Source organism: Austrofundulus limnaeus, unplaced genomic scaffold (assembly GCF_001266775.1).
Source record: "Austrofundulus limnaeus strain Quisiro unplaced genomic scaffold, Austrofundulus_limnaeus-1.0 Scaffold29, whole genome shotgun sequence".
Taxonomy (NCBI): Eukaryota; Metazoa; Chordata; class Actinopteri; order Cyprinodontiformes; family Rivulidae; genus Austrofundulus; species Austrofundulus limnaeus.
The window spans coordinates 774,766-789,017 of record NW_013952431.1 but is presented as its reverse complement, the minus strand read 5'-3'; the positions used below and the strand labels follow the sequence as shown (position 1 = coordinate 789,017).

General features: G+C 38.6%; 4 protein-coding genes across 6 annotated transcripts in view; 3 read left to right on the top strand and 1 right to left on the bottom strand.

Moving 5' to 3' along the window:
- dock10 (dedicator of cytokinesis 10) overlaps positions 1-1,894 on the top strand; it is a 68,740-nt gene extending 66,846 nt beyond the window's left edge. For all 3 annotated transcript variants that reach the window (XM_014005243.1, XM_014005242.1, XM_014005241.1), the window contains 1 exon segment: positions 1,054-1,894. In XM_014005243.1, the coding sequence (XP_013860697.1) occupies positions 1,054-1,101 (48 nt within the window). In that variant the 3' untranslated portion in view covers positions 1,102-1,894.
- Positions 1,895-4,113: 2,219 nt separating this feature from the next.
- On the top strand, positions 4,114-6,364 carry LOC106515403 (uncharacterized). Its single transcript, XM_014005200.1, has 3 exons — positions 4,114-4,496; positions 4,721-4,946; positions 5,501-6,364. Exons 1-3 carry the CDS (start codon positions 4,148-4,150, stop codon positions 5,628-5,630), a joined length of 705 nt encoding a protein of 234 aa, XP_013860654.1. The 5' UTR covers positions 4,114-4,147; the 3' UTR covers positions 5,631-6,364.
- An 857-nt stretch (positions 6,365-7,221) lies between these two features.
- cep57 (centrosomal protein 57) lies at positions 7,222-13,232 on the bottom strand. Its single transcript, XM_014005239.1, has 11 exons — positions 13,007-13,232; positions 12,530-12,692; positions 12,111-12,311; positions 11,900-12,021; positions 11,662-11,790; positions 11,275-11,352; positions 11,060-11,155; positions 9,394-9,474; positions 9,081-9,310; positions 8,858-9,002; positions 7,222-8,763 (listed from the first exon to the last, which is right to left on the bottom strand). The coding sequence occupies exons 1-11, from the start codon at positions 13,037-13,039 to the stop codon at positions 8,590-8,592; spliced, it is 1,452 nt and encodes a 483-aa protein (XP_013860693.1). The 5' UTR covers positions 13,040-13,232; the 3' UTR covers positions 7,222-8,589.
- A 230-nt stretch (positions 13,233-13,462) lies between these two features.
- Positions 13,463-14,252, top strand: part of mre11a (MRE11 homolog A, double strand break repair nuclease) — a 9,657-nt gene continuing 8,867 nt past the window's right edge. The window contains exon 1 of the mRNA XM_014005230.1: positions 13,463-13,557. The gene's annotated coding sequence lies outside the window, so the exon portion shown is untranslated. The remainder of the gene's footprint in view (positions 13,558-14,252) is intronic.

Below are 14,252 nucleotides of genomic sequence, written 5' to 3'. Positions count from 1 at the left end.
CGCAAAGCATTCTGGGTAAATGATGACGTGGATAGGTCCTCAGTGTGAGTGAGCTAAATCCACCCCGAAGGTTAATCTTGGACAATATCTGARGATCGACTCTTTTAAATGAAACCAGAGAGCGTTGACAGAGAGGKGAAGGTAGAAATGACTCAGCCTGTAACTGAAAATATAGCTGGAGGACAACAGAGCTGCTTCATGGAAGAAGAACCTCATCTTAGCCTGTTAGCCTTCACACTAGAGCCGACGCTATATTGCCTTATGTGTGTTAGCTCGGTGCTAGTGCGACAAACTAACAAGCTAAACTGAGGTCCTCCATCCATATTTTCAGTTGCAGGCTGAGTAATTTTTGCATTCCCCTCTCTGTCATGTGGATGGAGAACCTCAGTGACAAGAGGAGAATGTGTAGCGCTGAGCTAATACTTAAATATGGTGATAGCATCTGGGCTAAAGCTAACAGGCTAAGCTGAGGTTCTTCTTCCATGAAGCAGCTCTGTTGTCCTCCATCTACATTTCAGTTACAGGCTGAGTCATTTCTACCTTCTCCTCTCTGTCAACGCTCTCTGGTTTCATTTAAAAGAGCCGATAGTCAGATATTGTCTGAGATTAACCTTCAGGGAGGATTTAGCTCGCTAGCAGTCTCACATAGAGGACCTATCCACTTTATCATTTACCCAGAATGCTTTGCATGTAAATAAAATATTCGTGTAATATATTTTTAAACTTTTAGTTTAAAAATGATAAAAACTAAACAGCCTACAGTATTTTTACTGTCTTTATTTTACTGTTAAAATATATGTATATTGAATAAAATCTAATGTTACAACTTATCGTGGATCCCTTTAACAAATGTTCTTATTTTGGAACACCTACTTCCTGATTTTAGTTTGACCCCATCATGTTTTAGGAATCCAGCCCACTTTGTTAACAACCCACCTCTTTGTGTTCTGCAGGAGCTCCTTTCCTCACCTATCCCTAGTGCCAGTCTCGATCCTTTCTTTATGTTGCATTTTCTCGTTCCAACATCACTTTTCTATTCTTACTCTTCTCCAGATTCCTCACACGAGACAGCCAGGAACGGAGCGACACAGCACCTATTGAATGGCCTACAAGGACTTGCCATAAATCTGTTGTGCCAGCTTGAGCTCTGTTGGTTTCTGATAGTACTTTTTTTAAATTTCCTGCTGCACAAAGAGGCAGATTAGTGGAACTGTGACTGGCGTGTGTAGAAAACAGAAGAAAAGAAGTGTGTAGACCGTGGTTGTGGTAGTCTGTTGTCATGTTGTTGAGTTTTAGACTGTCTACATATAGAGGCCAGGCTCCTGGACTGTTTGTTTTGGTTGTAGATGCTCCAGTTCTMGAGGTGTAGATTCGCCTGCCCTGTCAGCTGATTAATCAAAATACTGACTGCCGCACTCGCACACAAGCCCACGACATGCGCCTTCTGTCCAAAACCCCGACCTTTTTACAGAACCGTGACCTTACTGAGGTGGAGGTGCGTTCAGCCGTTCACATAAAATGTAGCTTTTCTGGTGCATTTTTATGACACTTCTTTTTTAAATATATTTGTTTATGAAATATCAACATATTTCGAGCTATCTAAAGAGGACTAATGTGACAAATAAAAGGGATTTAAATGCAGGTCTTAAGAATCAAATGAAGAGAATGCACCTCCAGTTCTCATTTGAATGTAGAGCAGCTCCTCTTTGCTACTTTGTACCCTTGATAACATTCTGGAAAAAAAAAAAAAAAACAAGAAAAAATAGTCAACATGCCAATTTTCAAATGGGAACATAAAAATATGTTTTGTAACATTTTTATAATTGAAATTGCATTGTTACAGTTATTATCTACTGTTTTAAATTGTAAATAAGAATTATAAATATTTAAAAAACTGTTTCAAGTGTTTCCTTTTTTTATAAAACATACAGTATATAAATATTTGTTTAGCTGAATTGAAAAAAGAAAATGGGGAAAAAAGTTTTGTGTATAACATTTAAATAAAATTTTGTTAATGTTGATCATTCTTGGTTGTGTTTTAGTCATTTTTCTCTTTATTCATATTTTGATAAGTCCAATTCTATTGAAAGGGTTAAAAAAAATTAAACACTGTTTTACTCAGAATCTTCCATACAGTTGTGAATGGAAGCCCATTTATGCCACTCCATTGAAAGAATAGTTAGGTCATCATTATGATGCTTTTTTCAGAGTGGCAGAAATAGGCTTCCATAGCAGTGCAGCTTCACAGAACACTTTGGACGTCCTCTGAATGTCTGGATGGTCTTGATCTGGAACAACTTTTGGTTTATTTGCTGCACATTTATTAGTTTAAATGCATTTAGTTTCGATTCTTGGACACCCTTCTAAATTGAGATACTGAGGTGATCAAGCACAAGCAGCATATAATAATGCACATCACCGGGTAAAAAAAGTTTAAAAAAACAAAGCTTTTTTTAGCTGAAGATTCAGCTTTCATTCTGAGGAACGAAATGCATAAAAATGTAGACTTTATGAAATAAAACTCAAAATATGAACATCTTTTTTTCTTAACATGTCATCACTGTTTCCTTTTTTTAACTGGTTCCTATACATGGCGTAAACAAACCATATGAAGAAGGGTTCATCGAACTGGCTTCAACTTGGTAAAACAAATGTGCTTTGGATTTCAGTGAAAGTAAAATGACATTAAAATTAAGCATGCCCTCAAACAAAGCAGTTTCCATGGGATSTGATGTCTTTTTTTCCCAGTTGTTGGATATAATTACTGACTGRGCACACAGAAAGAATAGATGAGATGTTCTTTACTTATTGATGCTAAGCCTGGGTTTTGGACATAAAAAGCAATTAAGTGGCCCTGAACACAGCCAGTAATGAAACGCAGCTTTTGATCATGTGTCTCTGTTTCGATCTCTTCCTAACAGAGCAGCTGACACATTTATATCTCTGTCTCTTCACTCTCGCTCTGTTGCACCTGAGGTGCAGCAGATAGAATTACACCGACCTCCTACAGTACATCTTCTTTACAAACTATTYTCCCTGCAGCCTGTCAGTAGTTCTCTCCTCCTGTGTCTCATCTCTCCTGCCCCCACTGACAGCTGTATGGAAGKCTGATTGGGTTTCTGTTCTTTACAGACCGGTTCATTTGTGTCTGTCTCTCTCTTACTGGTGGCCTTGACTCCAAACAGGGTCAGGTTGCTCTGAGCCAGCACCAAACCAAACCTGGTCATGCTGTGCTTACAGCCCAAAAAACTGCAACTTGTTTTCACTTACCTTGTTTTAGGTAGTTTCAAAACTTTTCTCTGATGTTTGGATTTATTCCATCAAGCAAAGGTGCAAAGGTGTCTCTGTTCAAGCAGTGTTAGTACTGTAGTGTGAGTTTTTGCTGGTGTTGTAGCAGCTGCTCGTGGGTCATTTCAACCAAAGAGCAACAGGTTAAACTGTCATGTACTGAAACTTTTCATTGCTTCATTCAGCTATGACCCTTTTTTGAAGCATGAAAATGAATGATTATTACTTTCCTTCCTATACATACGTTCTGTCTTCACACTTCCAGTTTGGGAACAATTATGTTATGAAGACTAAATAATAAACATTCCCTTTTAAACATCACTACAGTCAAGTTTAACTTTTTATATCATTATGGTATGTTGAAAACTGCACAATGATTTCCAGTTGTGTATAAATATGACAAATACTGTAAGTAAAATATTTTTTACACGCTTTGCTACATTTGCGAATGGATTTTTACTGTAAAATGTTGAGCTTAATTATTGAATTATGAAATTTAATTTCATTCTCAATCGAGACAGCAATACAAGAGGTTAAGTTGTCCAAATAAATAAATAAAATAAAGGCTCTTATAGATCTACAGTTAGAAAGAAAGCACTTGTGGAGTGCGCTTTTAATTTCCCCCTGCTTGGTTTTCATGAAACTGGACGCCGGGACTGATAAATAAAATATCCGCAGTGTGGAGCTGGCTGCTCACTGGAGCTCTTTCAGCTGGATAAGTGGTGAAAGGCGACATAATCTACCCCCCCGCGCATCAGGATCTGGACTGAGATTGAGAAGCGCAGAGAGAGTAGAAAGGCGCACAGCGGGGACGGGACAGGACGGTCTCTCTCCTTTGGAGCGGAGGGACAGCAGCAGCATGTTAAAGCCGCAGCAGCAGCAGCAGCAGCACGGCGGGGACTTGCTCGTGCACGACCCGCCTCCGGTATTTGGGAAGCCCTGGTACTGGCAGCGCAGCAGCAGCACCATGGAGAGCACCCGCAGCCTGGCGCAGGTCATCGTGGAGATGCGCGACGAGATCAAGAAGCTGGAGGCGGAAAACAGAGAGCTCCGCGGGGAGTGCGCTCAGGATTCATCTGGGCACGGGTCAGGAGGAGCCTGTGAGGAGGGTTACTCTGGGGGAAAGGAGCAGGACGGGATCGTGGAGAACCCTTACGGGAACCTGAGACGGAATGCGTCTGCGCCAATCCTGGAGGGACAGTTCAAAGGTGACTGAACCGATCACTGCAAGCTTTATGTCTTGATTATGATCACCTTGAGCTTTAAAGTTTAATAAAACATGAGCATTTCAAAGAGTAAATTGTAAAATATTCTCACTTAAAGGCACCTCAGTTCTTTAGTAAAACAAGTTAGATGCCACATTTCGTATTTGAATATGCAAATGATCAAAGAAAAGGGAAAAAAAACTGTGTCTTTTCATCTTTTCCCACAGAAAACTCTGTCATGACTGTTCGACGGTACTCTACAAGCTCCAACCTCTCTGGGATAGTGGTAAGAGATGGTCGGGTCGACAAAGCCAAGCAAAGTAACTCTGCATGGGGGAGACTGCGGGAAGAAATGCAGCCTGACAGTGATCTGTTTAATAACTCAGACAAAAGAGAGGCGGAGGAAGAAGTCACTAACCGGCACTCTCTGCAGGAATATGTTCAGAAAAACAGGTGCAAAATGTCCTTTTCAATCCAATGTATGAAGCTTCTGTTTGTGAGAAAGGTCTACTGCATTAAGGTTCTATGGGAACATGAACAATTAATATCATACCTGTTGWACATGAGTCTTTGAACGGCCTCTTTTTGAAGAAACAGAGTTAAATTGTAAACTGATGGCACCACTTTTACACCAGCCTAAGTTAAACACTTCATTATTATTTAGCAGAAATATTATTGCATTATTGCTTACCAGGCTGCATTTTCATGTACTACAGCTAGCTCCTGCTGCTGTTTACACTTGTAACCATAAAACTGACAAGTTTTACATGAAAATTCGGGGGCTAAATTAAGACTGAAGCAATCAAATCCCGGCCTCGCCTGATTTAGTCATTGATTTCGTTCATCCACACAATTTTTTCTCCAAACCAAGTTCATTTAGGGTTATATCTACAACAGGTAGGATATTATTGCTTTACTGAAACCCACTTCAAAAAAAATCTGAACAGTAGCTTTACTGAATTTAAAGGGTTTTATTTCCTTTAAATTAAAGTTTATTTTTATTTCAGGGCCAAGGTCAAATCTGTATCGTTCCTTTTACCTGTGGATGATATTTACACCAACCGGCCTGTTCTGACCAAACACCCGGAAGAGCCTAAAATCACTGGTCTGGCTTCCATAAGTGAGACCGATTCCTGAGGGAACTTTTGAATGTTTCAGACTCATCATGGGAACTCTGAGCAGACTCAAACTGGACTTCTGTGGCCTGATGCAAACAACTCTCCTTATTTAGGTCAGTTTAGATTGGATTCGTAACGGGTAAACCAGTGGAGCGGTTTTCATCACACCTGATCACAAGCACTGAAGATTCTGGTTACAGGTTTTGCTTTCAGGTGGCCATGGCAATCTGAACCTGGTCAGCAGTGATGACACACGAGGATCAGGTGTCCAGACTCCTCTCCTTTACCTGAGCTGTTGCTTCAAGGTGACACGCACACACCTGCAGGTGACAGACCTTTCACATGCTGGCCGCTGACTCCGACCTCGTGAGCAGCATCGTTATTTATTCATCTGTTTCTCCTAATAGTGAAGACTGAAATGCATAGGCAGAACGCCAAGTGAACCCATGACCCACTTTCCAAATGAGTGATGGTTTAAAGCCTAAATCCTACACTCCTGATCCTGCGTTCATGTGTCCAGTTTCTTTGGAAGAAACCAGTGTTTTTCACATTTACAGTGAAGTAAACTGGGCTATAACTGATGTCATACCTGTTTAACAGAAATTATTTATGAGACAGAACTGTGAAGCTAATTGTAGCATAAAGTGTTAAACTTCATGCTTTGAAGTCTAATGAATTTAATGTGAATATTTACAAGTTAGAATGAAACTTGTTTTTTTATGTAGCAATTTCAGGTTGTTTTGTTTCCAAACTGAGAACATTGTGTATTATTTATTTGTTGTAAGGCTTCTTGGCAATAAATCTCATGATTGGCAGCACGTGGGGGTACCAGAAGCTCAAAARAAGGATCTATAACAGCAAAATAAGCTGTTTGGCAGAACCCACATACTCAGCTGCTCAGCCCACAAATGCATGTTCCTTACAAATGTGGGATCATTTAAAAGAAAAATAAACAGGCTTTCCAAAAGTATAAGGTTAATTTCCAAGAAGCATTGTTACAAAGAAACAATCTACCAAACATAAATTTTCTAACTTTTTCTGCTACGTTTACATATAGGAGGAGTTTGTGTTATACTCTCAGTCATTTGCTTTGATTTGATTTTACTGTTTTAAAAGGCAAAAATGCACAAGAATAAATATTTTGCACACTACAAATGTTGCAGTGTCTGAGGCAGGACACRGTAATCTTAAATTAAGTCAGGTATATTCACAAATTTCCAGCTATGTTCTTTTGGTCATATTTTACATAGAACCTGTTTCACATCTTGTCTTCAAACTTTACAGCTACCAGCAATTTCATATATTTTGTAAACATACACAAAGTTTGTAATTGTGGATTATTGAAAGAGCAAACAAATGTTTATTTGAAATCAGCTCATCGTGTCTTACACCGTTTGTCCACATCCAGGATTTTGCTCAGAATAATTTGCTGTGGTTTTTCTTGTCCATCGGTCACACAAACACAAAAAAACTTTCATAACTTGCACTAATCACATCCATATCCCCAAACATGAACAGAAAAAAATGACTAATTCATTTAATTTGTATTGAATGCGACTAAACTTATAACGCAAAAGAAAAATAAACAAGCGTATTAAAGCACAGGCAAATTTTCTGCAAACATGCTTTATTTCTCAAGCAAACAGATTAATATTCAGCTCTTAGCTTCTTGTCAAAAAATGGATTATGTATTTGTTGATTTTTTTCAAAATATATAAATTTAGATAGATATTTAAAACATAGTCAATGGCTTCTTTGGAAAACTTCAGTAGTCCCTGAACACTACATCAGTGTTTTTGTAAACTGTTAAATTAAATGAAGCTGAAATAAAAACAGTTTTTTGTCTCACTCATCAATTTAACACACTAAATAATCTGCAGATTCACTCAGACATAAAGATCGTCTCAGTGCTGCTGTAGATGCTCACACACAGAGTTACAGTAAAAGGACACTTTGCTCTCCACCTGATTCAAACACCTTCACAAGTTTTTTATCTCATCTGGATGTTTTGCTGCGTGATTTCCCTTCAGAGAAAAAAAAAAACGTAATTTATTTGTTTTGATTAACTCCCCATCTACCTCCCTTTTTAGGAATGTTGTCCAAATATTAAACCATATATTAAGTTTTATCCAACACCATGCAGCCATTTTATTCAAAAATGAATTAATTTGTAGGCTAATGCACTTCTTTTTTTAAATCATTTAAGCTCATTTAGTGAATAAAATGGTTTGAACTGAAATCAACACCAGAAAACAGAGGTGTATTTTTTTAATCAGGGGTATAAAGAGTTCAAAATATGCCCCATTTAAGAAACACTTTCCAATGGTATAAAATTTATAGCCAAGAAGCTTTGTTACAAATACAAATTTCTTAACTTTTTGTGCTAATTTTATACAAATAGTAATTATTTACCCTCAGTCTTTTGCTTTCATTTTGGTTTTAAAATGCAAAATTGCACAGGAAGAAATTTCTTTACATTTCCAAAGAAGGTGGACCCTACTTAAATCCAATTAAACCAGGGTTGTTTTTCTGCTAAATAATCTTGGTCTCTGTTAATATAAGTTTTCACACTCTGTAAAACTAGTAATAGTGTTTAAACATTCAATGAGGAAAGACAACTATAAAGAAATTATACAATGTTCTCCAAGCTTTATGAGTTTTATATGAATATTGAACTTGTARACCCTCTGCTGGTCAGAAAAAGGAGCTGCTAAAAACAACAACGGGAGAGTAAATAAAAATTTAAATCCTTCATGCTCATTGAAATGGTTTGATTGATTCTTATAAAAGGCACAAAGAAAGAACAATAACAAAAAGTCAAACTGATTTAAATAGTAAAAACAAATCAAATCCTTTACGAGAAATCATCATGTGATGATGAGTCATAAGTCTGAGTAGTTTGTGTAGCGTTAGTTTTCTTTAGACAGAAGCTGAATTAATACACCGACAGCGAAGTAAAGATCAACCTCATGTTAGTTTCAGGTCTGTAACGAGGCCTGCAGAGCCTTCATGTCCTTCAGCAGCCTCAGGTTCCTCTTACTTCTCTCTCCTGGCTGAACTTTGAGAGATCTGACAGAGCGACCTCTGGCGGGAACTCGTCCTTTGCTCCCGCTGTTTGGTCTGGATTTAGCTTCCTTTCTCAGCTTCATGATCTAAAACCACAAACGTGATTTCTTGTTTAGTCAAAAAAGGCGTTGAAAGAAGGTCAATCTTCATTTAAAAAAACGTCAATTTGTGAAGGCTTACCTGTGATTTGTGTTTGTGGAGCTTACTGATCTGTTCCCCTTTCCGCTCCATTCTCAGTAACAGCCTCTCCTGCTCCCTCTGAAGAGCTTTCCGTTCCTCATTAGAGACGCTGTCCTCCACCTGCCTCATCAACTCATCCTGCTCCCTGGAACACAAACAAATAAAACTCAACACTATTATCAAACGTAGCTCCGAACTAAGCTCGAACGCCAAATTTACTCACAAACTCATGAGCCGCAGCTCCTCCTGCAGGGCTTGCAGCAGCTCCGATATATCCTCTCCGTTAACAGACGAAGAGGAGGAGGAGCTGCCTGAACGGTCGCGGCTTCCTTTCTCAGAGCGGCTCGTTTTGCCAGAGAGGACGCGGCTGTTGCAGAGGCAGGGCTGGTGACACTTCAGGAGCGACAGCACGGCCTGAACGTTGGCTCTGACTGAGTGGCTGCAGCCTGCTGACTGGAAACCAGACAGGAAGAGTCAAAGAGAGATGCAGAGAGCAACACTGCCACCATAACACTGTCCATGAACGCAGACATTACCGTTCCAGTAACAAAAGGTACATCTCTCAGGCTGAGTCTGTAGTGTGGTTCTGTTTGGGACGAGCGCTCTGGAGAACATTTCTGCAAAGGAAAAACATCAACAAGATCTAAAAACATAAAAGGAGYGAATGCAAAATATGTACGAAACTTAAGATTTGCTTTATCGTTAGTTACTTTAAAACATGACTTGGATTTCTTTCAATTGTTTAAATCAAAGTAGAACAGCTTATACAATATTTATTTTTATTGCTAGATTAAATGCTTCAAAAACAAAATAATTGTGAGGTGAATGTTAAACAAAAAGGTCATATATGACCTTCCCAAGGAGATATTGTTAGAAGACATTTTTTTTTCTACAAGACAATGACCACCATCTTTTGCTTATTTAAACCCAGAAATACAGAGGAGCTTATTTTTTATAACAATTCTCACCTTTAAAACTACAGTACCAGGGGTCAAGGATTGCGTGGAAACCATACTAAAGTGAACATACGGCCAAAATGCGAAAATGGCGTACGCCAAAWTTTTTTTTCAGATTTATAAAACCGTGCGTACGCATGTTTCTGCGCATCTTTCTTTTTTAGATCACAGCTTCACCTCAGAGTTTGCGCACAAGGTCCCGCCTCAGGTTCTACCCTCTACACGCCCACATTCAACCATAAACAGTCAATGCAAAGTACCTCATGAATGTTAAGATGTATTTAAATCAGTCAGCTGATCAATGTCAAAAGATGTGATTGACCATCTTGCATCTGGAGGATGACAGGTGCTGACAGACAGCTGCTCACATGAACAGATTGTCTGTAATTGACACAGATTTTCCCTCATTTTGCAGGTTTAAAGAAGTTTAGAGTAATCTAATGATTTTTATCAAAAACTCAGCTTCAAATTAATTTTCTCTCAAGTTTGGATGTTATAAATCACAATCTTTGCATGAAAAGTGCCATACGCAAGCTTTATAAATCCGACCCCTGGTCTTTTTAATAAGTATGTAATGTGTTTTTAAGAGTTAATTACAATAAACCTGTTTTATTTTCTAAGACGTGTAAATATATGTTGCAGCTTGAAGACATCAGTCGACGAATGGAGTAGTTTTTATCCAAACATTTTTTTTCTTTTAGCTCCACACAGAATATAAACTGGCTCCACACACTCACGGTGCTTCTGCTGCGGTCAGAGTCCGGGTGTAAAGTAACGTTCAAGAGACGCCCGTTTCAGAACCTTTCCACATGGTGCATTCAGTGACATTCAGTAAATACCAGTACTCTCAGAAATGAACAATCTAACTAAAACATACACCCAAAATAAAGTGTGGGGTGTCTTTGTACAGTCAAATACACAAAAACAGTAACACAACTAATAATCTCATTTGAACAATGTCTGTATTTCTCACATATATATATATATATATATATATATATTCTTTGTTGTTTTTAATGCAATTTTCAAATTAAGTGTTAAAACATTTTGTTATTTTAATATCGACATTTCATAAAATGTCCAAACTGTTTTGAAAACATGGATATTAACTATTTGGTTTGGTTTTGGTTTAAAAATGTTAAAGGATTAAAACAGATTTAATTTTAAATCTGAAAATTTTCATTACAGCAGTAAGGCTCCAACTAAAGTGCAAAGCATCCTGAGGCGTGTGTGTGAAACGTGTCACCTTTGAATCTGGTTTCTTCTCTCTGGCTTGTCTGATGGACAGACGTGGAGACACGGACCGCAGCAAGATCCTGTTGGCCTCTAAACCGCTTTGTAGCTGAAAGAAAAAAAAGACTTAAAGTACTAAAAAATACAAAATGAGATGATTTGAACTACGAAGGGTAAATACAAGAAAGATTGTTCTAGGTTTTAAAAAAATGGTCTGCATCTTCTTACTTGGCTGGCTTTGTCCTGGATGAGCTTTCTCTGATGCTCCTCTTCTTGGAGCTTCCTCTCCAGTTCACGAATCTTCCCCTATCATATCCAGAGTCACATCCATCAATACTGTGTTAAATATAAGACAGATAACCCAAAAATAACAATATAACTAATTCATTAAACCAAAACCTGCTGAAGATGAAAAAGGTGGACAAGTTTAAAACCATTTTCCCCCACAAATGTGATCTTATCCTGATAATACAGTAATTCTGAGGCAAGTTATGTTCTAGTCATGTATTAAAGTTTAAATCTACATTTASGATTTCTGATCCCTTTGTGAAATAAACATACACCGTTTATTTTATCGCTGTGAGAAGTTTCAAAGTTAATATGCGTTTCAAATACCTCAGCGGTTGTCTGCGTTCGAGTCATCCTGAGATATTCTCGCTCGAGTCGCTCCAGTTTTTCCAACTGGGCATGTTCAGAAACTGCGTTAGGCTGTTGATCAGCTGCGCTGGCTTTCTCCATAAAAGCCTCAAAGAGAAAACAACAATCTGATTCCACGCGCAGAGTTTTTGTGGATCTTTTTCAGAAAAGAAGAGCTCAAATAAACCTAATGTAGGATTTGAGACGGTAAGTTTACCTGCTGACTGAGAAGGCTGGGCTTTTCTGCTCTGGTACTACGCAACATCCTCCTCATGTGCTCCAGCTGTCGCTCCAGCTTCTCGCAGCGAGACTCTGCAGCTGCCAGGTGGGTGATCAACGCTACAAAGAAACAAGACAATGTGTGCACTAAATGTGTAAAACAATACTAACAGTGAACCTAAAAAAGGGTATATTATGAATGTGCTCACCTTGGTTGCAGTTGGACTGGCCATTAGCCTTTATTTCTCTATCTTTTTGATCATTTAAGTGTCTCTGTGTATCGCTCTCACTCTGAAGAAGTTTATGTGAAGTGTGTTTCCCTGTAGTACGCAGGCTGAGCTTTGTGTGCTCTTTCTCTAACTCCAACCTCCTGATCTTCTCCTGGAGGTTCCTCAAGGCAGATAAGATCGCTGCAAGAGCACAAAAAGAAACGAGTGGGACACAGAAAATGATGCAGATGGGGTTAAAAGATTATTAAATGGAGTAAATGATTAAGTGGATGAAAGGATGCCTGTGCAGCTGAGACATTCAAGTAGTGTGGCATCACGTTGCACGTGTAACCATGGAGCTAAGACACAATGTTTGAATGGAAAATTTGGCAATGCACACTTAAACAAATTGAGCTCACCTGCGCTGCTYGTTTCTGGGAAAGCTTTGCTGGGTGATGCTGGACGATACCGAGTGTTTGTTTGGGGTTCATGATGTACAAATGTGTTGATGAATGGACAGTGAGCTGGATAGTCTTTGTAGGATGGCAGGGACATACTGGCTGCTGGAGGTGGACGCGCTTCCTGCAGGGACACAGGGGATTAAACTGTCCCATCATTTAGAGAATAATACAGAGATTCACACACTTTTTCTTTAGTGAAGCGAGAAACCATAATCAATGAGTATGCAATACAGAAAATAAAAAAAGAGTGAGAAAAACCCAAGATCTATCATTTAACTAAATAAATGTAATTATTTGTACCAACTTCTGCACACAACTTCAATATACTTTCTGTTGCAGCAGCACCGACTGGCTAGTATGAATTAAACTGTGTAGCAGTAGCCTAACATAACTGAATAAACATGTTTTAATCTTTCGGGAAATTAACAAAAGTACCTTCTCCCGCGTAACAGCAGCTGATGTCTCCATGCAGCCTTTCCTTGTTTGTGTGAAAACCAGGATGTAAACTAAAGGAATTTGACGTGCGTTCAATTTCTACTCTYGCAATGTTCTTTTCGAATATGACACACAAAATCGCTAGCTAAAAAGCTAAGCTTCTCCTTATAGCCTGTCAAAGCAAACACTTTCTGGGCTGAGAAAAGAAAGCATCGCCAGTCACACACAATGTAGACTTTGTTGGAGTGGGAATGATAAATAAGCCAGCCAGGCCCGTTAGACAGAAGTCCACAAACTACCGTTGTGTTTCAGTGAAAACGCTACACCGGTGCTCCCTAGCGAATGAATCAAACGCACACATTAGCTGAGCGGAAATGTAGTTCTTCTGCCGTGGCTACTCAGCAGTTTAAAGCAGCAATTCTTCAAAATAAAACTACATAACCCGTGGGCTATCCGTGAGACTTTCCGAATGACGTTTGCAAGAATTGCCGGGGTTTTAAGGTAAAGTCGGGGTGGTCTGAGCATGCTTCTGAGGAGGTGTGTGTGGAAAGGTATGCAGTTTCYGTTTGGCGAACATAATAAACATCTTTATATACATGCTATAGTGTGTAATAGTGTGAAACACCTAGCTATCATGTAAACATAGCTGTAGCATTAACGCAAACGGGTTTAGCACTACTCAAGTTAATGCTAACAAGTTTAAGATTTACATTTGTTGTTAGCTAAATAAGCTATCACTTTACCAACGATTTATWAGTACTGTCGGCATACCCTGCGTGTTTTCTTGCGACTCTGAGACGAATTAAAATAGCTTTTAATATTCTATTGATATTTCTTAGTTTTGACTATTAAGTGTTTCTTAAAGCTGTTGCCTTCATCGAAGGTTAATTCGATAATGTGTGCACACAGCATATTTTAGTTTTTAGGTACAATTGCAAACTATGAAATTAGCAGTTCAGTTTGACAAGAGTTTACTCCAGTAGTTTCCCAGCTATACTGATACAATTCATGAAGGGAAAGTACAATTTTGCACTAAAGAAACCAAGTATCTTACATGTATGATAATAAAAGGAGGTCTTTAGTTTGTTTCATTGTCATAGTATAATGTGAGAAATACAGACATTGTTCAAATGAGATTATTAGTTGTGTTACTGTTTTTGTGTATTTGACTGTACAAKGACACCCCACACTTTATTTTGGGTGTATGTTTTAGTTAGATTGTTCATTTCTGAGAGTACTGGTATTT

Bases quoted from the DNA above. Each gene is read 5' to 3' on its own strand.
- LOC106515403 (XM_014005200.1), top strand. From the start codon at position 4,148: ATGTTAAAGCCGCAGCAGCAGCAGCAGCAGCACGGCGGGGACTTGCTC. The intron at 4,497-4,720 runs GTGACTGAACCG...CTTTTCCCACAG, and splicing joins CCTGGAGGGACAGTTCAAAG to AAAACTCTGTCATGACTGTT. The intron at 4,947-5,500 runs GTGCAAAATGTC...TTTTTATTTCAG, and splicing joins GAATATGTTCAGAAAAACAG to GGCCAAGGTCAAATCTGTAT.